Here is a 24,726-nt window from a genome sequence, read left to right as displayed (position 1 = left end):
AAAGGAATTGAGTCCAAAGGAATACATTTTGTAACTTATTTAGATACACCTAATTAACCATCTGACTGAGGAATCCAATCAAAGCTTCTCTATTACACTTAATTATTAAAAGCAATTTAGAGGGGAAAAACTAAATGAGGGGTCTAAAAGAGCTCTCTATGACTCAAAGGAAAACTTCAGCAAAGAACTGAATAAATGGGTGAAAGGAGGCCAGAAGTAAAGTGTTTTTAATAAAAGTGATTCGATTCCTAGCCAGGCTCCGGCACAGAGGGATGGTAACCCTGGTGTTTTGTATACAGCTCTCCTCTGGAAGGAGCATAAAGATTTTTAGGCTTCCCAGAAATGGGCAGAGTTTCATTAAGACCTTTTCAGTGGAATGTGAGGGAAATGCTTTGTTCTTTAAGCAGAAGTGGTTGACAGCTTGCAGAGACATTGGCCAATTAAAAGAAATGATCCCCATTACATTAATTACAGAAAACTTTTAAAAGTCCTCCTAAGACTTTTTGCATGGATTTGTGCATCCAAATGTGTATCTCCCTGTCTGGAAAGGGAGAAAGCAAGTCTTGCTACTGAATGCTTATGACAAGATGTGAGAATTTGATTGGGGTTTGTTTTTTTAGCCAAAACACAATGGGGAGGTATTAGAGCCAAGAGCAAGGAAGCAGATGCCAGGGCTGGCAGAGGTGCTTTCTTTCACCCCACCTGAGCAGAGCATTGTTCCCAGCAGTGTGCCTCCTTCCTCATCCTGCTTCAGCTTTCACAAATTCATAAGGCAGAGAACAATATTACTTTATTTTGATGTGAATATATTTAGCAGAAGTGTCTCATTCCAAACGTGTAATGGATTCCTGCTCAGTGGGATATCCTATTTTTGATGCAAAATTGTATTTCTTTGTCTGCATCCCTGCGTTACAACTGCTGCATCTTACCATCCGCCTCGCCTCGCTCCAGCTCTGCAGGGAGAGGCTTCATGTGCAGTAGCACATGGGGACTGGAAAGCAAGGAGGGTGCACAGGATGGTGCAGGCAGGACAACATTCCTGTCTCAATGCTGCTTGTACGTCTTTTGCCAGAGACACAGAGAAATAAGGCTGAAGAAAGCCTTACACGCTCATCCAGCCAGCCCTTACTGCGATGGAGTTAAATTCTGCTGTCTCCCCTTTTCTAAAGTGAATAACTCACTGCTCAGTGTGCCAGTTAATAGTTATAACAAACTCCAGGTCTCCTGGAAGCAGAGTAAAACATTGTTTTCATACAGCGGAGATAGCTCCTCTACACAGGTAGCTTCTCTCCTGAATTTCCTTGTGCAGAGAAGTTCAGCCTCACTTGTCAGCCCCCAGGGCAATTCAAGGACTTAAAAGCAGGATACTGTTTAAGGGTTCAATCAAAGCAAACAAACTGCTAAAAATAAATTGGCATCCCATCTGTTACCAGGCAGGGAATTTAGTCTTAGCAGTCAGGGGACGGGATGAAAGGCTGCAATAAACACCTTGAAATGGATATCTGAGAAATTCTGTGGCCTCAGGTAAATGGTCTGATTTTCTCTTCCTTCCTTTGCACAAAGTTTTTTTTTAATTTATTTTTCCTAAGGGAGAGAAGTGAGCACAGGCTTCTGTGGTACGAGGAGGGAAGCAAACAAATATTGAACATCCAAGTTTAATAATGTTCAAATGAACTACTGCTGATAAACATGGTTTCACTGGCAGAACATGAAGCACAGGGGGTGATCCAAACCTGGTGCCAGCCCAGCCTGCTCCCAGTGAGCAGCATGGCAGGCAGCGTGTTGAAATCCACTCCTGTAGCACCCAGGGAAACTATCTGATATTCTGGTCTCTCCTGACAGCAAAAGCCTTTCTGTGGCAAAGCCTTTTCTCAAGGAGTAAATATTTTGCAAATTAACAGCATGCTAATGGACTACAGTGTATGTTACTGCTGCAGCAAAACACGGGGTGCCTGTGAAAGTCTATTTACATGCGAGAGGCAGCAAGCAGCAGGAACCTGCCCAGTACTTCAGATAAAAGATAGCAGAGAGCTGTCTTCAGGCAAGCAGCACTGTTTCCTAAAGGTGTATCCAAAATATATTAAAAAGACAACAAAGAGAAATGGGCAGGAATTAAATGCCTGCTAACATGAAGTGTGCCACCCTGCCTGCAGTGCTGCCAAGTGCAGCTGCAGTGGGACCAGGCTGCTGCACCCGCAGCAGGAGCTGGGAGGGAGCCCAGGCCGAAGGAGGACCTTAAACAGGACTGGTGGCACAGCCAGACACAGCTTCACGAAGAGCAGACAAGTAATGTGTGATAAAAAATGAGAACTCACTGTTAAAACCCCAAAATGCTTCATTATCAGCAGAGGATGTAGAGGATTTGGTGGTCAATATCTGGGGAATGATGGAAGGCGTGGGCTGTGGTGCTGGTACAAACTGCACGTTGCATGACTGGTGCACCCCATTGCTGCTGACTTTGTTAGTTCAGTTGTAATAAATCAAAAACGAAGTGTTTTGTGCTGAACAAGCACAGATAATAAAGCCATGTTGAATCAAGAGTTTTCATACCAGTGAGATGCCTGGACATACCATTTTGGGATATGTCTGCAAATTCATTAGTAACTTCTGGAAACTCTCTTCCTTTTGGCAAGCATCCTTCTTGTCCCCCGAGGAGCTGGCATCCACAGCCTCCAGGATATTCACTGCTTGGCTCCTTGTGTTGGCAGTAATCTGCATTAATATATCATGTCTGATTGGATTTACTTTTTCTAAAACCAGAGGGGGAAGGCAATTGAAAATAAAAAGTAGAAAGTGCTTTTCTAAGAAGTGTCCAGTAAAGCGCAGACTTTGCTTTTCATCTGGTGAAAATATTATCATTTTAATTCAGGAAAACACCACGTGAGAATGAGTTCAAGTCCTCATTTGAATCTACAGAGGCTTTTCTTTTCCAGAAGGACCATATTTTCTTAGGGAGCTTGTTTTTTCCTGGCCACGAATCCCATGCCTCCTACCAGCTCCCATCATGTCTGGCCTTTTGCCTTTCTTTTTTTTGAAATCTGGTTTTACTCTGTATCTCAAGAGAAGGCAGCACTCACTGATCAAATCACACACATGCACACAAGAAATATAAAATTTGACATTGTAATTATGAAGTTCTCATATTAAATCTATGTTCATTTTGTGTAGAAGCAGCTCTTGAGCATTATCACCATTGCCTTTTGTTGATTTTTCACAAATAGCCTTATGAGAGCTGCTTAGAGTTTTTGTTGCCATTCAAGCTGTGAGATCATTATGAACCAGAAGATTGAAACTTTAAGATGCAAGACAACATGGATCATAGCCAAGAAACATATTTGGGAAGCAAAAATAAAGCAGATGTTTAAAGTCAGGAGAGCCTGACAGACAGAGATCTGTGGAGCTCAGAACATACAGGCTGGTTTAAGCAGAAAGAAAAAAAATAATAATAATAAAGTGCCAGCTCCTCCTGGTGCTGTCTGGGGCTGCTGGTGAGCACACTGACAGTGTTAAGCTGGGGGTGCATTCCCCACAGCATGCTGGTACGCTGCATGCAGCCCCGGGGGTCTGGAGCAGCCTCTCACGTGGAAATAGCACTTCCATTCTGGATTTTGCTCCTTCTAAGGCAGCCTCATGAGAAATTTGCCTTTTACACCTTACTCTTTGATAGGGATGCTCAGAATACCCTGCCTTCCTCTCTGCCATTGCCAACCTGAAAATGGACACCTGACAGCTATTTCTAGTTCCTGGCTATATAAATAATGAATGGTTTCATACCGGGAGGAATCAAATAGCACCAGATGACTCTGGTAATAAATCAGGAGAAAGGCAGGTGGTCTCTTGTCAGGCATCTCAAAACCAATGTGCAGCTTTATGAGGAGGGAGGTGGCTCCGGTACAAAACCCATCAATATAAATCTCAGATGCTTAGAAGTTACAGCACTTCTCAGTGCTGTTTTTAGGCATTGTCATAGTTCTGGTCTTATATGAAGAGTTCTCAGCAAAAGGCTAGTTTAAAGAACAAACCTGCACCCCCTAACTTGTGGTTTTTGTTCACCACTGTTCCCTAAGCCTAACTTCGTATCATTCACTGGGGGAACAGCTCCCCTCCGCCAGGCTGACTAAAGAAAAAATCTAGTAAATGAGTGATACTTAGGGTGGGAAATTAAAACTCGCCTTCTTCCCAGTGACCACTAGGTAGCTCTCTACTCACTTTTAGACCTTGACAACAAGCGACCATTTTCACCACGTGCAACTGCTAGCACCTCTCCCATCAATCTCCCCCCTGCAGCTGGTTTGACCCTTCCTTTACACAGTTCTTCTAGTCTTAGTCTCTGTTCTGCTTAGAAAAGTTTTACTTTCAGGAGAGAAAAAAAAAAAAAAAAAAAAAAGACAGCATCCATCTTGTACACTGTCAGATGGGATAGGAATGAGGTGGGAAGGATCCTGCTGAAAAGAGGTGGTTTGGCTTTAATGCTGCTGTAACGAACTGCACGGTGTGCCTGAAGATGACAGAGCCTGGAAGGTGGTCTATTTACCCATAAGGATGTCATCTACTTACACAGAACAGAGAAAAGAGTGTCTAAATAGGCTTGGATATATGCCCTGTGCCATAGCAGACCATGGTAGCTGCCAGCAGGTGTCCCAGAGCTATTTCCGAATAGTCAGAAAACAGATATTCTGAGTAACTGCATCTAGCAGGATCTGGGAAGACAAAAAATTCTCCAAACATCACAAAAACAAGGTAATGGCTTATTAGGAGTAACAGCACCTTGGGAAATTGTACTACACTGTTTCTCTGGCCAGTTTACACATAGGTGAGTAAAGCAAACGCTCCCGAGTGCTGCTGGTCAGTCTCATGAAAGTGTGAGGACAACTTCACAAAGTGCCAGTCCAGGGTGCTAAAGTGCAGTTCACGTTTTCAGACAAAGCCAGCTTTTATCAGTACTCCCACATGCAGAGGGATGGACTCTGTGACTGCTTATGAAATGTTTTGTCATCTCACTTCAACTTTTCAGTAAGCTGATGAAAAAAAAGCATAAATCCATCAGACATGTTGTCTTACCAATTCCTGATATGTTTTGGCTACTTACAGAGAGTATGAGAAGTCTTCAGAGCAGATGTGAGATTCAATCTTGTTTGCTCACTTGTCATCACTCAAAAACCAAAACAAACACGCCTGCTCCTGCAGGAGTTAGCCCCCGCGTCCTGCCTGCTCTGCCTCACTGAGCTGCATGCTTGCTCGTGCTGCCCTGGCTTTAAGGGTGACTTTTGGTCTGTAGCTCAGTTTCGTGTTCCTTAAAACTTTCTGCAAAGCAGCAATAGTGAGCCAAGGAAACTGTGGAAGAGGAATATGTGGCAATTATGCTGAAGACATCACTCATTTAAACAAAATCTCAGATGACATCATACTGCACTTGAAAGAAAGGTAATCTGGAAGGAGTCACAAAAAGCTCTATCGTGCATAACTTCCCAAACACTATCCCTAGTCTGTAGGTTTGTCAGCATTTGCACTGAGTTCCTCTACATTGCCAGGGGTATTTCACAGGCAAGTGGAGCTCCCTATGAGCTCAGAATAACATAAAAGCAGACAGGATACAAGTTTATTATGAATGCCTGTTTTCTCTCTGATATTTCATCATGGGTTCCAAACTTAGTGATGATTCTCATGAGAAGCTTAAAAATGCAGAGCTGGTTTGGTAGGACTCACCTACCTACTGTCTCACCTACAGACAGTGCAGAGGGTTTTTTTCTTGTGCTTGTACCCGTAACTGCAGATAAAACAGAAAAAGTGATTTGAAGCTGCTATCTGGCCCAAGAGGGAAAAAAAGCTTAGCAGAAACACACATAATCCCAGATGAGACAAGATGAAAATAATCTAATTAGATTCCTTCTTAAGCTAAATTCTACAGTACTGTTATCTCCTTGGTTATTTACTGCACACAGTAATAAGCAGACAAAGAAAAAATTGTTCTTAGTATTTCAGCCAGATTTCAGCATCTTGAAATATTTATAACTGGATAAACATATTTTTACTGGGAATTATTTAATACATTTTTTATATTTTTTAAAACATCTGCCTCAGGTGGCAAAATAATCGCTTGGAAACTGTGAATTTCAGGTGCACCTATTGATCTGTGAAGACTGACAGATGTAACTTTCCCCGGCAGACTAGAGAGGGGCAGCCCTCCCTACCCTTATCCCCCATCAGTTACCTCCATCCTTTGCTCCCTCTGGTGCTCCCCACATGCTGAGAAGCCCCAACCACAAGAGGCCACAGAGCTGCACATCCCAAAGCTTCATGCCCACAGCTCAATAGCCAGAACTTGCCATGATTTCCTGAGCTTCTCCTCCCCCAGATGCACAGAATGAAGTTTTGCTTTTTATGGATGCATAATTAACCCCTTGAGTAAATATCTATTCAAACCTACATAATTAGTACTTAATTTTTCAAAAAGCTAATGAAAGGCCCTTTAGGTTCCTAATTGGCTGCTACTTCCCATTAGTCAACTCTCAGTATGAATTATCAACATGGAAAATACACTATATCACAGAAACTATGCAGACAGTGAATGCCACGCTAAAAAGCCCACAAGCAGGACAGCCAAGCATCTGGGGCATGATCAAATACACCCACTGTGGATTGCAGCTGTGCAATACAAACTAAAATTGATTCAAAAGGAGACATTCTTAACATGAAGACATTCAGTCGCAAACCCAAACCCACAGTGTTTGATCTTCAGGTCATGGGTTTGTTGTAAATTTGGGGATGGTGGATCTCGTATCACACCAGGACATGTCCCCAAAAGACAGATGTCTATGAAAACAATGGCAATATAAGAGAAGTGCTACCCAGAATTATTTAGAGGCAGGTAATCAAGCTATACAGTAAATGTACCACTGAAGAGCTTAATTAACAGCATGTGCTTATTAGGAGCTAATTACACGATTCTTTACCATTTTGAAATGAACGGTTACCACTTAGTTCACAGAACCTTAATTACCAGGTTAGGGAGAATGTGCAAAACCTGCTGCTAAATTCTTTGGGTACCTCAGTTAACAATTTAACCACTTCATTTACAGAAAATAGTCTGTAGAAAAGAGCAACTCTTTCCAATAAAGCCAGTATAGATTCAAAGAAGCATCTAGTTCCAGATCAACACACTCCAGGTCACACTGTAGATGAATGAACCTTCTTGCCTCGCAGCCAGTGCCTGTGTTTTACTCTTAAAGCAACAAAGGAAAGCAAATAATGCCTACATCCACTTGTGAGGAGTACATAATTGAATTACACGGTACTGCAAGGAGCTTGTCTAGAATAATACCTTCCCTTAACCGCTGCTCAGAAATACTGGCTGCGCAGCTTACAAAAGTCCTTATTTATCTATTTTTGCTCCAAACTCAGTGTTTTCATTGGCTGTGCTGCAGTGCTCTCTGCTGGCACCAGCCTGGGATTTCCTGCGATGCCACAGCAGAGTGAAACCAGCAGCAGGGCCGTGCCATGCACCCTGCACCCCGTCACCTGCACCCTGTCCCTTGTCCCCAGCCCAGGGCACTGGGTGGGACTTGGCACGAAACCTCTGCGTAGCAGGGGATTGCCCCGCTGGTGCTGTGCCAGCCCCGAGGGCTTACAACCCATGAGTCAAGCTCCTGGAAAACCCTGAGACTACCAACACTAGTTCTTGGTATTTACTTTCTGACCTTGTGTTTACATTTCGGGCGTCACATCTCAAAACATTGCTCTGCTTGAAAACCACCCTGCTGATGCCTCACGGCCTGGCTGCCCTGCTTGCCTTCTCACTGATGATACTCACAGACATTTCCTTGTTTCACTTCGCAAAATCAGAAGCGTTCCAGGTCCCTTATCACCAGAGGATACATGAGCTGAGTCCCACCGCTTTATTTTTTCCAAGGCAAAGGTTTTTGGCATCATCTGGTGGCAAAACCCTGCACCAGGACCAAAGACCAGACGCATTTTTCTTGCATGTCCCTCGCAGGCTGCTCCCTGCGGCCCCCTGATGCCAGGGCAGCGGCCGAGGCCTACGCAGGGCCGGGGCTGCAGGCGCCTTTCTGGCGTCTCCGTGAGGCCTGCGTTGTGCTGCCGCTTCCATCCCACCTCCTCGCTTCTGATTCATGCTGTTAAAAACTAGATTGTTGCTGGCTCTCTGCGTCTTTGGTTAATAACTGCTATTTTAATGCAGGCCCATGGAGAGCTCGGCAAAAGTCCCTGAACTGACTCGCTTGTTGTCCCAGATTTCTGCCAGGCAAGGTCGAGAGCTGCCATCTCGATGGATTCTTTCCACCACAAAGCACACAAGGGGACTTTTTACCTCTCGCTTCCCCCGGGTTGCTGGTATTTTTCTCAGTGTGTTTCTGAAGGCCAAACCCAGAGCACTGATGATCTGGGAACTTTGCAGCTCTCACCATGTTTTCAAGCAAGTTTCTTCCTGCTTTTACTGTGCCTGGCATTGTCCTGCTGCAGCTGTGCTCTTTCCATAAGATTTATAAGACACTGACAGCAAGTGCTGCAGGAGCAAAACAAGGAGTGCTTACCCACTTCAGCTGACTTTATCGCAGGCCTCTCATTTCCAATAGAGCTGACAGCAGCACCCAGACTCCAAGGACTGGAGTGCAGTAAATGCTTCCCTTTTGTTCTCATTATCTCTACCTTAAACTTCTCTCAAGGCAATCGCATTATCCTGCATAGTGTCACCATTAATTTCATTTCCCCTTAATCACCCTGTGACCATCTCAGCCTGGCCTGACTCGGTGCCCCAGCTCTCCTGCGTCGTGCTCCCCAGCACAGCCATGGGCAGGGGGTCCTCGCACCCAGCCCCACTCCCAGCCACCGGCCAGGAGAGGCTGAAAAGATGGAAAATGAAGCAGCACTGCCAAGCACCCAGCTAGCCTTCACCTTCCGGCAGCTATCCACCAGCAGCATGCAGTGGCTGTTCAACTGCTAGTTAGCACACGACTTGCTGATAGCATGTAAGAAAGTAGCTTTTCACCTGCAGCTCCTGGTGCTGCTATTCCAGAGGCATTGAAGGCAGGAACAGGTGAAGCTTTACAAGGGTTTCAAGATCAGATCAATGCAAATTCCACCAAAACCTGGAGCTGAAGGAAAGCTTAAGATTTGAATCCACGTCCAGAAATTTTGACCAAAATCCTTCACACTGTGGAGCTTAGATTGACAGAGTTCAGCCAAAAAGAAAGGGAGAATACTAAACAGCCTTCTTCTTGGGATTAAGCTAATGAAGATTTAAAAATAATAATAAAAATCTTAAAAATAAAGGATTTCCTAGTATTGCCTCAGAGCTGATTTCTGCCTGACATAAAACTAAACTTTGCAATGATATGTACATTTTTCATGCATTATTCTAGATGGCAGTGTAAATCAACTGAGAGTGCAGTCAGTAAAGTTGTTATTGCCAACCCTAAAAATTCTACATTATGGGAAAAAAAGAAAATGATAAATAATTAGTATTTCCTATATTCATATGTGCTGTGCTTCTCAGGAAGGCAGGAGGCACAGGGGTTTTAAAAGTCAAAATAGAGGCAATGAATGGTTTAAAATAGTCCAAAACTCTGTGGGTAGAGATTAATCTCTGCTGCAATGATTTTTCTCCATGCTTTTGTGCCATATAAAGATGGTGGAGGGCATCCTCTTGCCAGCCCTGGTGATGAGTGCTGAGGTGCCAGAGCACCCAACTTGCCCAGGTCAGTCCCCAGGGAGCCCTGTCCAGCCCCGTCCCATCCTGCACAGCCCCACGGCCCTTCCAGCCTCACAGGAAGGAAACACGGTGTTTGTCTGATTAAGGCAAGTTGCATTTGCATTCCACCCAGGACTGTTTTAATACCAAATTGGATGCTTGAGGGCAGCTGCTGCAGCTGCGAGCGCCCGAGCATCCTCCAGGCAGCGGAGCAGCTTCCTCAGCCCTGCTGGGGAGCGCTCCTCTTCCCGCACCAGCGCTGCCAGGTACCGCCGCTGTTATTGACAGAGACGTGCACGCACATGCACACCCACAAGCAGCTTATTCTCGTGTCAATTTACTCCCCTGTAAGTGCTGCCTAGCTACCGGCACGGCGGAGACATCTCCTTCCTCCCTCCCTGCCAGCCGGCTGCCTGCCAGCGCCCAGGCAGGCTCCAGTCCCCCAGACCCACGGGAGCTGAGCAGGAGCACGGGGGAGCAGGAGTTGCTTTGTTTCTGCTGACTTGGGTAAGCGAAATATTATTTCCTCAATAACCGTTCGCCTTTCTGGGTAGCAAAGCAGGTGGGATTCTGGCTAACCGGTTCGTTTTTTTTTTTTTAATGATTTGTATCTCTTAACAGGAATATCCTGGAGGACCTCTGTGCACAGGCTGTTAGTCCTAGTATCCTACTGCACTCGTGTGTTATATTTAGCAGTTTCATAGAAAGCTGCCTTCTGACATTTTACTTCAAAAGTATTTTAAGAATCTGACATATTTATATTGAAAAATGTGATTTTGCAAGTGGTCATCAAGGGCTACTAAGTTAACATACTGCTTTTGAAACAATGGGGTGGCTTAATGTAGATTTGTTTTTAATGGCGAGCTGATGTTTTCAATTTCTTGTTCTTTTGTCCCTGAACACAGAGGCTGGCCTGTCAGTTAATTCATTCACATGCAGATTGCTTGTTTTGGTGTATTTTTTTTTAAAGCAAATCCTTTGACTTTGTATTCTCCCCCTTATTTTTCTTTAAACTTTTTTTTTCTAATTCTAAAGGCAGAATCATGAAGGAAGCATGTTTCTTCCCCCTACACATGTAACTTTGTCACAAGACTATTAATCATGCCTTACAATAATTTTGCTAGTGCAGTATATCCATTCAGAAGCAGAGTGTCTGTCTGCAGATGGATTTGTTACTGTGAGATATGAAAGCTGAACAAATTTCTACAGGAAATATTTAAGCAAGGTCATAATAACACTCATTATATTCTAAGCAATGATGTGTCATTTGCTGGATCAGACAGAGTACAGCAGCAGTCACATTTATTGACTTTGCCTGTGAAGAGCCCAAAGGTTAGACATTCATTTTGAAACTACTTACTACTTTCAGCATATACTTATTAGGCTGAAGTCCTGCATACTGCTTAATTTGTTATGATGAGGAAAAGGAAACTAAACAAATTAAAGCGGTGTTAAGTACTTTTTTTTCATCTTCAAATGTCTTTACATCTATTAATAGGTATTTCCATTTTATTATGCGATCCCAACATATCATTGCTATTGCACCATCAAAAGTGGATGGGCAAATGGGCAAACCCAGACCTTTCTCTGGATTAGGGGTTTAAAATGGTGCGTTCTGCAGGTGCGTGTCAGGTGCGCTCCATCCCATTCTCCCTCCACGCATCCCACTGCTGTGGCTGGAAAAGCTGCCCACCGAGGCAAGGGACAGCACAGGCAAAGGGGGTGTCAGGATGGAGCTGACAATCGACACGTGCCAGGAGCATGCCAGGAGCGTGCAGACGGACACATCACACGGCAGGAAAACCTGCCAGCCCAACCACAAAGACTGTTTGCCCGACTTTCGTTACGATGTTTTCCATTCCTGTGGAAAGCAAAGCCGCTTCAGCTACACGAATAAATCCATTAAACCCTGTTTACCTGTACACCGTGTACTGGCACTGAGAAAGGTCTGGACATTGTTGGACAAGAGAATGAATAAATACATTTAAATTTTTTAAAAAAGGACAACAAATGTATCAAACAATGTGTTTTCTCAAACTGCTGCAAAGTGCAACAGGTGGCTTAACCAGATCAAGAGATGAAGTGAAAGACAAGTTCACAAAGCCTGCACCAGGAAAATCACTGGTCCCATAATCCAGTATCATGGCCAGACTGCGAGGCCTCTGTGTTCTGCACAAAGCTCCCATACAAATAGGAGAGGAAAAAGTATTGAGAAGAATCTGATCCAGCATGAGGAAGGAGGAAGGTGGGCAAGTGTTTATCACTTGAGTACATATGCGGCTTTACATTTTGGGCAATTCAAACATTGCATTATTTTGCTCCCAAAATAGCACCACTTACTCCCCTTTCTCTCAGAAAGGCGAGCTGAGGCAGGAAATGACTTGTTCATGATGATACAGAAAAACTGAGAAAGCAGGAAATCAAATACACGTGTATGGAGTCAGAGCTATTCATCCAGCCTTTCCTCCAGATATCAGCAAAACCAAAATGCTGTAGACATGGAGTGACAGAAGGAGAAACTATAAGACGAACAGATGATTCACAGGAGACCAAAGAAAACACATTACTATCTTCCTTCTAGAAGCAAAATCTATCTAAAATAGAAATTGCTTGAATTCATAAGGAGTGAAAAGCGAAAATACTAAGAGGATCAAGCTTAAAATAGCCAACATTGAGCAAATCTTACACTTGTGCTCGCGCGGGGTGAGGTAACAGACACCCATCAGTTTCCATGATTTCCCCACCCTTTCAGCCACGTCCCACAGCTCCCTCCAGGTTCCCCCCCAGCTCCCCAGGCCCTGGGCAGCGCTCAGGCCCCTCTCGTGGGGTCTCTGGACTGGCTGCGATGCAGTGGCAGCCCTGAGCCCACCTGGCTGCAGCTCCCCTGCATGGCCTGGTCCCACCTCGCTGGGACAACGCAGCCCCCACGGGGCTGGTGGGACCAGAGGGAAACACAGCTCGTCCCCAGTGTCCCTGCTGAAAATTCTCTTTTGGGGAAGTTCCTGTTCTGGAGAGGCCTGAAGGGGTGGGATGGATGGATGACTACAAATTAAAACTTCATCGTGGGGCTCAAAATATTGGCAGAAAGAGGTTTCTACCGAGTCATCATCATTTTTGTGAAGAATTTTTGATCTTCACTGATTCTAAGGAACAATTTATGGCTGCTTTCTGTAAGGATTTGTATTTTTAACAGCTACACATTGCATTAGAATACATAAAGTAAATAAAGGTCAAGTGCACAGAGGCCTTTAGTGATTTTATAGACTGAAGCCCTCAGCTGTCTGCAATGAAGCCAGTTTTGTTTTTTAAATTAACCTTTAAAAATTGTGTCAAGGATCTCAAAATCCTGAACATGCTAATTAAGGAGATAAACTAGGTTCAGGAGGAAATCAGTGCCTGAGCTGTCTGTCACAAAACAAGATCTTTCAGCTATTTCTCTGCTTTCATACTTCCCCCTTTTCCAACCAGTTGTACACGAGAGGTTTGGTTTGACTTTGGTTCAGCTGCGCCCTGCAGGGCAGCTGTTCTTGTTGCTGGGAGGGGAGATGCTCCACATGCCAGAGCTGCTGCTGTTGACACCCAGTCAGTCCCCTTTTGTCAAGGGATATTTTCAGTCCATTTCTTCTGTATCCCAATAGTGCAACAAGCCACATTTGTTGACATGTTTTCCTAATCTCGGGGCTTCTTTTTCACCTTGCAATGTACTCCCGGATCTGTAACGTTAGACCTGATCTTATTAGGAGCGTTTAGATGTTTGTATAACATTTCACACCTCCCAGACCTTGTGTAAGCTGTAACTAATTCTCCCACCACGCCGGCGAGCTCCCGCACCGCTGAGTCTTACCTTGTGCATTACCACGGCGCTGCTCAGCCCCGGCTCTAAAGCGCTTACAGGTGGGAGGGGAGGTGGGAGGCGGGCTGGGACCCGGCCAAGGGCAAGCTGCCCGGAGATGCTGCCAGACACATTGCAGCCGGGTGCTGACCCACAGGCAGCATTACGTGCACCCTCGTACTCCAACGCTGATGATGTGCCCGGCCGCCACCCAGCAGAGCAGGGGTTTTACCGCACGAGGCTGCGTTTTCCTCTTTCTCTGCTCTGACCGTTGTGCCACCGTGAGCCAAGGATTAGTCAGCCTGGTAAAAGCTGTGTTTCCCTTTTGCCTTCGTCCTCCCCTGAGCAGGGGGGGCTCAGAGAGGCAGCACCAGGCTCCCAGTCCCGTGCAGGGACACAGGCACCCCCTGCCACACCAGCAGCGGGCACTGGGGTGTGGGAGCCCTGTGAGGAAAAGGCAACGGGAAGGTCATGACTGAGAATGAAGCGAGCAGTCATTAACAGCAATTAAGGACGACAGCAGCACAAACTGTCCAAGGCAGATCAACAGTGTTTTATATCAGTTCCCTTCCCTGCAGTCACGAGCTCTTTAAACTATTTATTATTCAAGCAATAAAGCAGCTCAACTATAATCCGTCTGCATTGCTAGTTGTACCTAACTTTTTAATCCATTAAGTCATGGATGCTTTAGCTAAAATTAGCAACCATTCAGCAGGGCTTTTTAGCACTCAATATGAAGCACAATATAAACATTTGTAATTGCCACCATGCACTAAAGGAGTGTACTGACAGGACAGGATTGCCATATGGCCCCGGGTTCCTACCCAGCTGATCTGGTGTTGCTCTGCACGGGCAGCTGGAGCTGGACGTAACGGCAGGGACACACTCAGCTCTAACGTCTGTTAAATAGCAAAAGTAGTACAAAAAGTACAAAACTTCACATCCTTCAAAGCTGTTGTAAAGTCTGAATGCAAGCAAGCACCATGCGTGGCAGCCTGGCTTGTCCTATCCTCCCTGCGAGCCCCCTCCACCTCCCTCAGCTCTCTCCTCCTCTTCCTCACAGCATTCCCTGCTTCCACTCTGGAGGAGATGGGCCGCAAGGAAGAGGACGACAGCAGTTCCTGGAAGAAACAGACGAGCAATATCCGAAAAACTTTCATTTTCATGGAGGCCCTGGGATCGTAAGTACCGCAGCTGCTCCCCAGGCAGAGCCACACCAGAGATCTCCTCCCCAACAAGTCCCCCCTAGGGCAGTGACTCCCCCCGTGGTGTAGGCCAGTGGCACAAGCACTCATCTCCTGGCGAGCCAGCAGTGCTCTCCTGACGAGCCTGGGGTGCTGCAGCCCAGCACAGGTTTCCTGCTGGTGCTGATGCTCACCGAGTGGCACCAGAGCCGCCCTGCATCCCCCTCACACGGCACCCCATGAGCTCTGTGCTTCCCTCCTTGCCCTCCAAGCCTGCAATGCAGCGTGTTTGTGATTCTGGGTGATTCTGGGCTTAAGTTTTTGCTCTTTCCCTTCTGAACGCACTGGTCTTCGCTGCTGCAAGGTCGAGTAAGGTCAAGGGATGGCTCTGAGAGCTATAATAACGTCGTGTATTTAGCTCATAAACCCTGAATCACTTGAGGGATGAAACAAGAACAAGGATGTTCAAGTTGTACGATATTTCTCTGTGAGTTAACAGCTTAATTTGCCTATTTGTGTGAATGAGACGAGAAAGCGTTTCCAAGGTGGCGGAGGAGGAATTGAATTACCTCCAATAGGAGATTCTGCCACGTCCAGATTTTCCCTGACTTTAGAACCCACAGCAAAGCTTCCAAGAAACAGCTACTCCAGAGCTCAGCTACGTTTTAAATTATCGTGTTCCTGGTCAGCCTCCGAAATTACTTAAATTACCCAGCAGTTTCCTGTAAAGGAATGAGGCTAGAAAAAAGGTTTTGCCTCTCCTAGCCAACTTGTTGATTCATCATTTTTTAATAAGGGGCATAATTATTATAAACTGTTTGGGACAGATATATAGAACAGATGCCCCAGCATCTGATTTGTAGGTTGTTCATTTCCTACTATTACATTAGTAGGAAAATTTAGTATAAGAAATTGGGATTTTTTCCACATGCACCACTTCAGCTAGCTGACAAAAATAAATGAAGATCGGGGACTTAAAACTACCTGGAAATTTCCCATCATCTTCCCAGAGCATCCATAACTGTTGGATTAGGGACCTTAGAGAGGACACCCCTGCCCATTCCTTGTTTTCAGGAACATGAAAGTATTTCCATGAGCCAGCCTTCAGAGCTCAAATGGATAAACAGAAGAAATGTGTGAAACAAGGAAAAAGTCCCCATGCCAGCTGATTTTTGAGCCAGAGGACAGAAGGCCATTACAAATAATTTACTGAGTGAAACCAAGATTTAAATTCATCTGTTGGGGTGCTTTCCTGAAAGTAAACATTTTTTATTTTGTTGTTGCTTTTAAAGGAATTCCTTAACCTTGCTGGGAAGCTGTCCTGGCACAATCCTAATTCCTTACAGCCCCCGTGGTGTTTCAGGTGGTTTCACAGCACCGAAGCAGGAGGGAAGCAGGGCCCAGCAAGGAGCTGCCCCGGGCTCCTGCTCTCTCTCTGCATCGTTGCTGGCTGCCAGTAGCTAACACAGACACAGGAGCAAAGCAAAGCGCCAGATGGGCACAGCTCCGTGCTCACCAAACCCATCTGCACGCTGCCCTGGGTCCTTTGTTAGTGGATTACAGGAGGTATGGGTTTCCTGCCCATGTTTACTGGGTTTGCTGCAATAGCATCCCAGCTGACAGCACGCTTCCACGCGCTCACCTTCCTCACTCTACCTGCTAGCGCCCTGCAGGGCTTGCAGACTCAGTGGCTTGTCCCATTTAACTGCCATCAATTAATCTGTTGTTCATTTGATGAGGATTGTTGGGGAGTGACCTGGCAAAGTATGCACTGTCACTGTCCCGAGACACGTGTTCTGCTGCCTGAGAAAAACCTTTAACAGGATTGCAAGCTTAAGACATGTTATAAATACCCGCTTCTCAGTGCACTGAGCTGAACCCCCTCAGGAAAGTACTAGGCACTCACTTGTCACGTTGTGATTAAGGTTACACAGGTATAAACAGAGAGAAAAACCCATTAAATGCTGAATGGAAATACTAAGAAACAGGCTATGGTTATCCAGTCATTTTCCTCTCTATATACACAAAACTTTGACTGATACACCCCAACTGCAACACAACTGGGCTCTCCTCACTGCAATTTGGCTGCCTCAGTCCTCAGGGCAATGCTGAGCAGGGAAAGTGAAGCACTGCTTCTGCTAAAACAAAGGCCCTTTGAGGAGACACAGTCTGTAGTAAGCAGGAATTTGGCCTGGCTGGAACAGAGGTCTCTGATCATTCCCCGGGGCCATTAGCTGCAGTGAGCACTCAAGCTGCAGGCAGCCCCATTAGAGGGGTGGTTGTCTCTGCAGGACTCGCACCTAGCCTGGGAAAATCCCCCGTGGTCCCAATGGATTGGAGAAGCCTGCTGCTGGCCGCCTGCCTCACCAGCAGCCTGCTCCAAGCCTGGACAGCTGAAGTTCATCAAAGCCTGGCACACGCAGACAGTCCTGAAAAAAGTGACTTAATTCCATCACAGGGAGCAAATTCATCCACTCCCTCAACATAGCTTCATGAGAAACTATGCAAATTTAACCTTTTCTCTACAGAGAATTTTTTTATTATATATATACATATTGCAAAATCTTTTATTGCATATCCTAACTTTGGGTCTGCTGGAAATGTAGTCCCAGCTTTATCATCAGCATCCACTTAGAGTTTGGTTTTCCTGCTTTTTTCTCTTTCTCTCTGTAACTATCCTCCCAGTTCACAGGAGCAGCATCTATTGAAATACAACTTCTCCTCTTTGCAGAGGTGCCTTTTCAGAAGTTTTCCTAGTGAAACAAAGAAGCACTGGAAAGCTCTTTGCTCTGAAATGCATCAAGAAGTCTCCTCTCACAAGGGACAGCAGCTTGGAGAATGAAATAGCAGTGTTGAAAAAGTGAGTATGTATACATGGTGTAAAGCGAAGTGGAACAAATATCCTTTCCCAAGATGTGGCTCCAGAGCGAGACTAATACAAAGAAATAAGTATGTCTTTTTAAAGCATATACAAATACTGGTGCCAACTAGTAGAGTAGGAGCATTCCTTCTCTCGTTCTCCTGCTGGGTTTGTAACCCCACCACAGCCACGCTGTCCCAGCCTGGGAAATGCAACAGATTGGGCAGAAGACAGGCAGGGAAGGGAGAGCCAGAGTTAATGCTTTTACAGTTCAAGTAATACCCCTGATGCCGAGAAGGCAGCTGCTCAAAAACTGAGGGTTTGCTGCTGGGACAGAAGGTGCTCTGAAGGAAGCTTGCTGGGGCATCAACAATCCTGTGCTGCATGGATTGGCCACAAAACAACTCAGTGAATTTGCATTCACGATAAAAGCAAGACAACTGTTGGGTCTTCAAAATTTTTCCTTGCCAGCTTTGTTTCTGACCCGTGACTATCTTTGCAGAATAAAGCATGAGAACATCGTGACTTTGGAAGATATCTACGAGAGCACAACCCACTTCTACCTGGTCATGCAGCTGTAAGTACGAGCAGGGCTGTTTTGTGTAGGCCTCAGAGGAAGCAGGAGGCAGGCGCAGGGCAAGGCACCGCATCTCAGCACAGCCCTGTGTGAATTTGTGGGTTTTACCAGGGGTGCTTGCTGGTTCCTGGTGCTCCACAGGTGGACCCAGGGGAGTCTGCTGGCTCTGAGCCCTGCAGGGTGCTGCTGCTCAAGGAACTGCTCTGCTAGGAGGAAGTCAGCTTGCCTCAGAGGTGAAAGCACAACTGCCTTTGTTTAATTTTCTGGCTTTTTCTTTCTGAACTACCACTGTAACAGGGTGTCTGGCGGAGAGTTGTTTGACCGGATCTTGGAGCGAGGGGTTTACACCGAGAAAGACGCGAGCATCGTGATCCACCAGGTGCTGACAGCAGTGAAGTACCTCCATGAAAATGGAATAGTTCACCGCGACTTAAAGGTGAAGCCTGTCCCTCAGCCACAGCACTGCCTCTGCAGCCACACAGCTTTCCCTTCTCTGTCCCATGACTTTCTGCTGTTTCATTTTTCTACCACAAATTTCAGCCCCTGACTCTCTGTATTCACAGCCTGAAAACCTTCTTTACCTTACTCCTGAAGAGAACTCCAAAATCATGATCACAGACTTCGGCTTGTCTAAAATGGAGCAGAATGGCATCATGTCCACTGCCTGCGGGACTCCGGGATACGTTGGTAAGCCAAGGACCAGGAACGGGATTGTACAGGTGGATTGTCAGGGAAAAAGGCTTTGCATTTACAGCACACTGCCTAGCAGAAAGGAAAAAAATACATAATCACATTAACAACAACACATCAGTCACAGATGCACTGCAGAGACACATAAAGAAATGGATTGCAGATGAGTTTAGAGACTGCAGAATCCCAGAGTGTTTAAAAGCACAAGAAAAAGATAATTCTAAAAGCAATAGATTTCTCTGTTACTCATGTATTTATTGAAAATTTACAAAAGTAATTTTAAAACAATGGGATGTTGTTTAATGTCTAACTGCATTGGCTTGATCAGCAGCTTGCTGGTCAAACCCTCAGGGTGCAGGCAGAAATCCTCAGTGTTTTTTTCTGTTCAATGCTATAAAGTAGGTACAAAAAGCAGAGACTAACTGGTACAGAGGGCTGTTAATGGCTTCTGCACTGATATCTCAGAGCCAAGTGTACAAGAAACTCCTCCTTCTCCCAGTATTGAGTCATTTACTATTGCTTGTAATTTTCATTTCTTTCTGCTTTTCTGCAGCCCCTGAAGTCCTCGCCCAGAAACCATACAGCAAAGCCGTGGACTGCTGGTCCATTGGAGTCATCACCTACATCCTGTGAGTAGAAGCAAAGAGCATCCCATTTTTTTCATGAGTTTCTCAACTTGTGTACTGCTTCGTACACCTCTGCAGTGTGGAAGTGAGAGTGGAGGCGATGCCGAATCTCCTCCTTCCCTGCGGTAACAGCACATCATTCTTCCTTCGCACAGATTCACCACACCATAGAAACAAAAGGGATGTTGGGAATCAAGAAATAGAGCGGAGATGAAAGGAATCACATTTTTCTCTATTATGTGCCTCATCCTATCCTTTGTTTTTTGTTTTTTTCAGTTGCCTACAAGTATCATTCGATCTTCCTCTGTACATTTTGTTTCGTTTCCTCCCACACCATGCAGTTATGTTCCAGCTGTGGCTTTGTCCTTTTGCTGCTGCAGTTAAGTTTTTAACTCTTTTCTGCAGCTTTCCCAATGCACTCAGATGCGAGGGACAGATAGATTCCTAGAGCAGCCTCCTCTGTCGCTCACTTTCTCGTGCTGCACACGTGTGCCCAGCCCACCCGGGCTCAGGGGGATTGTGCAGACACAGGCACTGAAGGCTGTCTGTCCGACTGCTCTCTTCCAGGCTCTGCGGGTACCCTCCTTTCTATGAAGAGACCGAATCCAAACTGTTTGAAAAGATTAAGGAAGGCTACTACGAGTTTGAGTCTCCGTTCTGGGATGACATCTCCGAGTCAGGTAGGGCTCAGACACCGGCAGCGCGTTGCTTCCCCTGCCCTGCACAGCCGCCGTGCTCCCGGCCCCTGCTCTGGAGCTGCTCCGTAAAGCAACTTCTAAAGCTGCTCAGTTCAAAAATTCAGTCCAAATTCACCTAATTTAAGCATGAGGTTAGGTACATCTCCAGTACACAATTTTTCATCAGGAGCACCTCACTACAAACACCTCCCTTTACCAGTGTAACAGGGCGGTACGAACGCCTCCTTCTCGGGGCTGACCTTTGCAGTGTTTGTCTGCCAGCGTTTGCCATGTCCCATTAGGATCGCATCCTGGAACAGGGAGGAAATAACCTTTTCTCTCTCTGCTTCTCCTCTCCTCCCAAACAGCCAAAGATTTCATCAGGCACCTGCTGGAGAAGGACCCGAACAAGAGGTTTACCTGCGAAGAAGCCCTGCGGCACCCATGGTGAGCGGAGTGGGTGCTGGCAGCGACTGCTGCCCCTGGGGGTTTGCCAGCCACCGTGCTGGGTGGTAGCTGAGAACGGAGGTGTCCCCCCAGCCCCTTGTTAACGTCACCGGCTGCCTCCGCATGGCCCTGGGTCTTTCTTTCTTCTGTGCGAAGAAAGAAAATGATGAATAATTAAAGATGCAATTTGTGTAATATTTGTCTCCATAAACAGAGGCAAGGAAGAAATCCCATTCTGAGCTTTTCCAAGCTTTGAAGTGTGTGTTTGTGTTACATTTTGTTGCTGTTTTTCCTTTGGGTTTAATTATTGCTGATTGAATGTACAAAGCAGTTAGTTGCCTCCAGAATGTGGAATGCCTTACAAATGCCATCTGCCTACGAGCCCATTTTCTTCTCTCCCCATCTGCAGGATTAATGGAAATACAGCCCTTCACCGTGACATATACCCATCTGTCAGCGCTCAGATTCAGAAAAACTTTGCAAAGAGCAAATGGAGGGTAAGTTGTTTGCTGTTGGGAGCCTAGAGCCATTTCAATAACAAATGCCAGTTGCTGCCATCTAGCAATGAGCAAGGCTTCGGCTGTGTGGGTAAGCACCCAAAAGCTGAGATCCTCCAAAGGCTGCCTGAAAATCATGTGCGCCTACTGCTTATATTGTGTTTGGACCAATATTCACTGCTGCATCGCACACCGTTAACATTTACCAAATACATTGCCCTGTAGTGCCCTTGCCAACAAAAAAAAGGCTAGAGGAAAAGGACTCTTGTCTCTGTCCTAAGGAAATGAAATAGATGCTCCATCAGCAGGTTTGTGAGCTTAATCCAGCTTTTCCTTCTTTCAGCCTTGGACATAAATTTGTTCTTCATCTATATCAAGAGTTTTTGTAAGAATTTAGGTAGAGAGAGGAATGCCATAGGAACAACTTCTATGATAGTATTCTAAATACTTACATTCAAAATTCAGCTCAAGCCTCCGTTTCACACTGTGGGGTAATTTACAGCTGTTCCCCCTGATTTCCTTATCTAGAAATAGTCGTAATCTTCAAAAGCATCAGCAGTTTGCAGTCAGGGGAAACCGCAGTGTTTGTGCCAGGAACGAGCACGTCCCACTTTCTACAAGTTGTGCAAACACTCAGGCAGCGCTAACCAGTACAGCACCATCATCCCCCCGTGCTGCTGCTGCTGCAGGGAGACATCCCTTCATCCCGCAGCAGGGAGACAGCCCTTCATCCTGCTGCACCCACACAGCACCACACCGCTAGGCACTCACCATGGGCTTTTTGTCTTCCTCCCCAGCAAGCCTTCAACGCTGCAGTCGTGGTGCACCACATGAAGAAGCTCCACATGAACGGCCACGCCGCGGCTGGAAGCACCCTCCCCGTAATACAAGTTTCAGAAGCATCCAGACCCAGCACGCCCAGCACCACCCAGCCTCCAACACCAAACAATGACAAGGACACATCGCTCCCTCTGGTCCCTGCACGAGCCTGTCCCAACCCTCCTGCTCTGCTGGAGCAAGACACAGGAACAAGAGAGGGAAAACTGCAAAACCCCCCAGTGAACGGATCGCTGCCTGCGGGCAGCAGCTCAGTCTCACCAGACAACCAGAGCCCACCAGCCAGAACTTGTGGCTGCAGCCCAGCCTGCATGGGGCACGAGAAAGCAAAGGCGTCCTTCTGCTCTGAGACGGTGCTCCTTAAAAGACCTGGAAAATCCCAGTAGGTATCCAAATCATTAGGCATAACTTCTGACAAAGTGTATGGGACGAACCCTCCCTGGAAGTTGCCTGGCACATAAGTTGCCAGCTCCAGGTGGAGTAGAAAGGAGGGAGAAAAAAGGCCAGAAGCAAACGTTGGACTGGATAGGTGGCAGTGCCCAGCCAAGCATCTTCTGTGCTCGTATGAGCATGAGGTGAGGCACAGTGCCCACGCTGCACAGCAAAGCTTGCAGTGAGCTGAGGGGGCAGGGGTTTGGTTGCCACACTCCATTTACATCAGTGCATTTGCTTTCCAGAAATTGAAATTGCCTATGGTTAAAGCTGCTGATGCCAGTTATTCAGCTGCTGCTGAGTGAGCACACCCTGCCTTTGCTGCAGTGTTGACTTGCACCCCTACTCTGCTTTCAGCAGATGATATTCTTTATATTAAAAATACAACTTTGGTTCACCTGCAGAATGATCAGTGATATTGCTATTTATATATATTTTTTTTTCAATCTTCCTCTTCCAATTCTTCCATTTTTATCCAGTCATTTCAAATCAGAAGTTCTTGTTCCAATGAAAAACAGTAAGCACTCCTCTCACTGTGGGACTGGGCAGACTGGAGTTTGTTTGATTATGTGATGAGGACGGCAGCCACCAGGCTCCCCCATCGCCAGCGGTAAGTGCACCACAACCCAACGACCAAGCTGCTTTCAATTAATCCCATTACAGCGTGAAAAAGGGAACGGCAAGAATAGCAAAGTGCTCGTGCATTAAATAAATTGTCTTTGCAGTTTTTCTGCAGTAGAAAAACACCTTAACTAAATCATCTTTCAAGAAAGAAATCGTCTTTCAGCTTCCATTTAGGCCAGTCCAGTGACTCTAAAACCAATTGGTTTTAAAGGCAATTATTGCCAGCCTTTTATACCACAACAGGCTCGAACAAGAAGTGTGTGAAAGGAAGCAAAGCATGAACCTGGTATATCAAACACTTCAATTATTAATAGCTACTCTTTGAGAATCACACTGGAACCAAACAGCTTCATCAGCTGGGACCGGGGGCTTCAGCTGGGTCTCAGCAGTGGCCAAGAGCAAAGGGCTGACAACGAGCTGCTGGCTGGTGGCTGAGCACAGATGGGAGATATCCTGCAGCCTGAACAGCCCAGCCCTTGCCCAGATTCAGTCCAGGCAAGACAGTTCAGGTTGTTCTGTTACCAGAGAGCATTGCATGGAGATGTTTGTTTTGCAGGTGAGCAAGAAATAACAAAGTACAAAACAGAAAGTTTCCTCTGGTCTGACTGTAGCTCAGATAACTTCTTAGCTAGTCCAGAATTAAATATTTGCCCCACGTTGTATACAAGCAGTAAGGCCTATTGCTATTAGATTCTGGGAGAAAAAAATGGTCCTCAAAAGGTGAGCGTATGCTAGCATAATTCTCCATGAAAACTGCATCAAGAGATCTACGTCCTATCGTCTTTTATAACCCTCTCTACTGATGAGATTATACGGACAGAACTGTAATGTACAAAGGATCAATAGATGAGACAAATGCAAGTAAGATCTACTACAGATTCCAAACAGGTCAATTCCGATGATCAGTCATGTAATAGCCCTTTATAAATGCAGCATACAAAAGGATCTAAGCTGTTCCTAACCCCTGTGCTGCTGCTTATTAACAGAGCACATTGTGAAGGCAGCAGTTTAATGAAACAAAGTTCAATCCCCAATTGAAATTCTCTCTCTTGCAGAAACAGAAGGGCTGTTTTACTCTTTTCTGCACTTCAAAGCCAGACATCAGCAGTGCAAGCAAGAAGAAAGGAGGCTGCGTCCCGCCAGCAGCGGACGGGCAGCAGCATCTCGGAGAGCAGCGACCAACGGGTGACGAGCGGCACATTAGTCCTGGGAATCCATCAGTGCAGTGACCTCGGCGTGTTTCTGGATCGTTAAAGCTGGGACAAGGCACTTTAGCAAGGGAAAGTCTGAGGCTGCTGCTAGCATATTCAGTGTATATTATCCATACTACATTGCTCGATGCTGTAAAGCTTTTGTTTTCTGTATACTGTTTAGTTGTCCAATGCATAAGTGCACTGCACAGCACAGCATAAATCCTATAAACCAAAGCCATGCAGAGTTTTATTCAGTGGCAGCTCAGTTATTTTTACAACATGCACCCTACCCCTTTGTCGGATTTCAGTTCCTCCCAGGCTTCAGCTCTCTGCAGCTCAGTGACAAGCAGCTGCCCAGGCTGTGCAGTTCTCACTTCAGCTACAAAAGGAGACAACCTGCTAGCAACCTCCATATGTCTGATAATAATCACAGCGAGGTCTAAATTCCCTGCTTCCAAGTCCATAATTGCACAATAAATACTTGCTTAATAAAGCTGACTTTTGTTTTGTAAAGTGCCTGTTGGTTATTCATAGAAATTTGATG

General features: G+C 45.9%; 1 protein-coding gene across 2 annotated transcripts; it reads left to right on the top strand.

The window, feature by feature from the left end:
• The first annotated feature begins 1,420 nt into the window (after positions 1–1,420).
• On the top strand, positions 1,421–24,680 carry CAMK1G (calcium/calmodulin dependent protein kinase IG). Of its 2 annotated transcripts, none has more exons than XM_072028262.1 (13): positions 1,421–1,524; positions 14,602–14,719; positions 17,454–17,582; positions 18,085–18,159; positions 18,457–18,595; positions 18,723–18,846; positions 19,403–19,478; positions 20,043–20,155; positions 20,521–20,599; positions 21,009–21,096; positions 21,894–22,315; positions 22,845–22,975; positions 24,045–24,680. In XM_072028262.1, exons 2-12 carry the CDS (start codon positions 14,628–14,630, stop codon positions 22,936–22,938), a joined length of 1,431 nt encoding a protein of 476 aa, XP_071884363.1. In that variant the 5' UTR covers positions 1,421–1,524; positions 14,602–14,627; the 3' UTR covers positions 22,939–22,975; positions 24,045–24,680. The 2 variants fall into 2 exon arrangements, with proteins under 2 accessions (XP_071884363.1, XP_071884362.1); XM_072028261.1 differs by lacking the exon at positions 1,421–1,524 and adding an exon at positions 9,873–10,213.
• Positions 24,681–24,726: the final 46 nt, after the last annotated feature.

This window comes from Anas platyrhynchos, chromosome 27 (assembly GCF_047663525.1).
Source record: "Anas platyrhynchos isolate ZD024472 breed Pekin duck chromosome 27, IASCAAS_PekinDuck_T2T, whole genome shotgun sequence".
Classification (NCBI taxonomy): Eukaryota; Metazoa; Chordata; class Aves; order Anseriformes; family Anatidae; genus Anas; species Anas platyrhynchos.
This window is presented reverse-complemented; position numbering and strand designations above follow the sequence as displayed.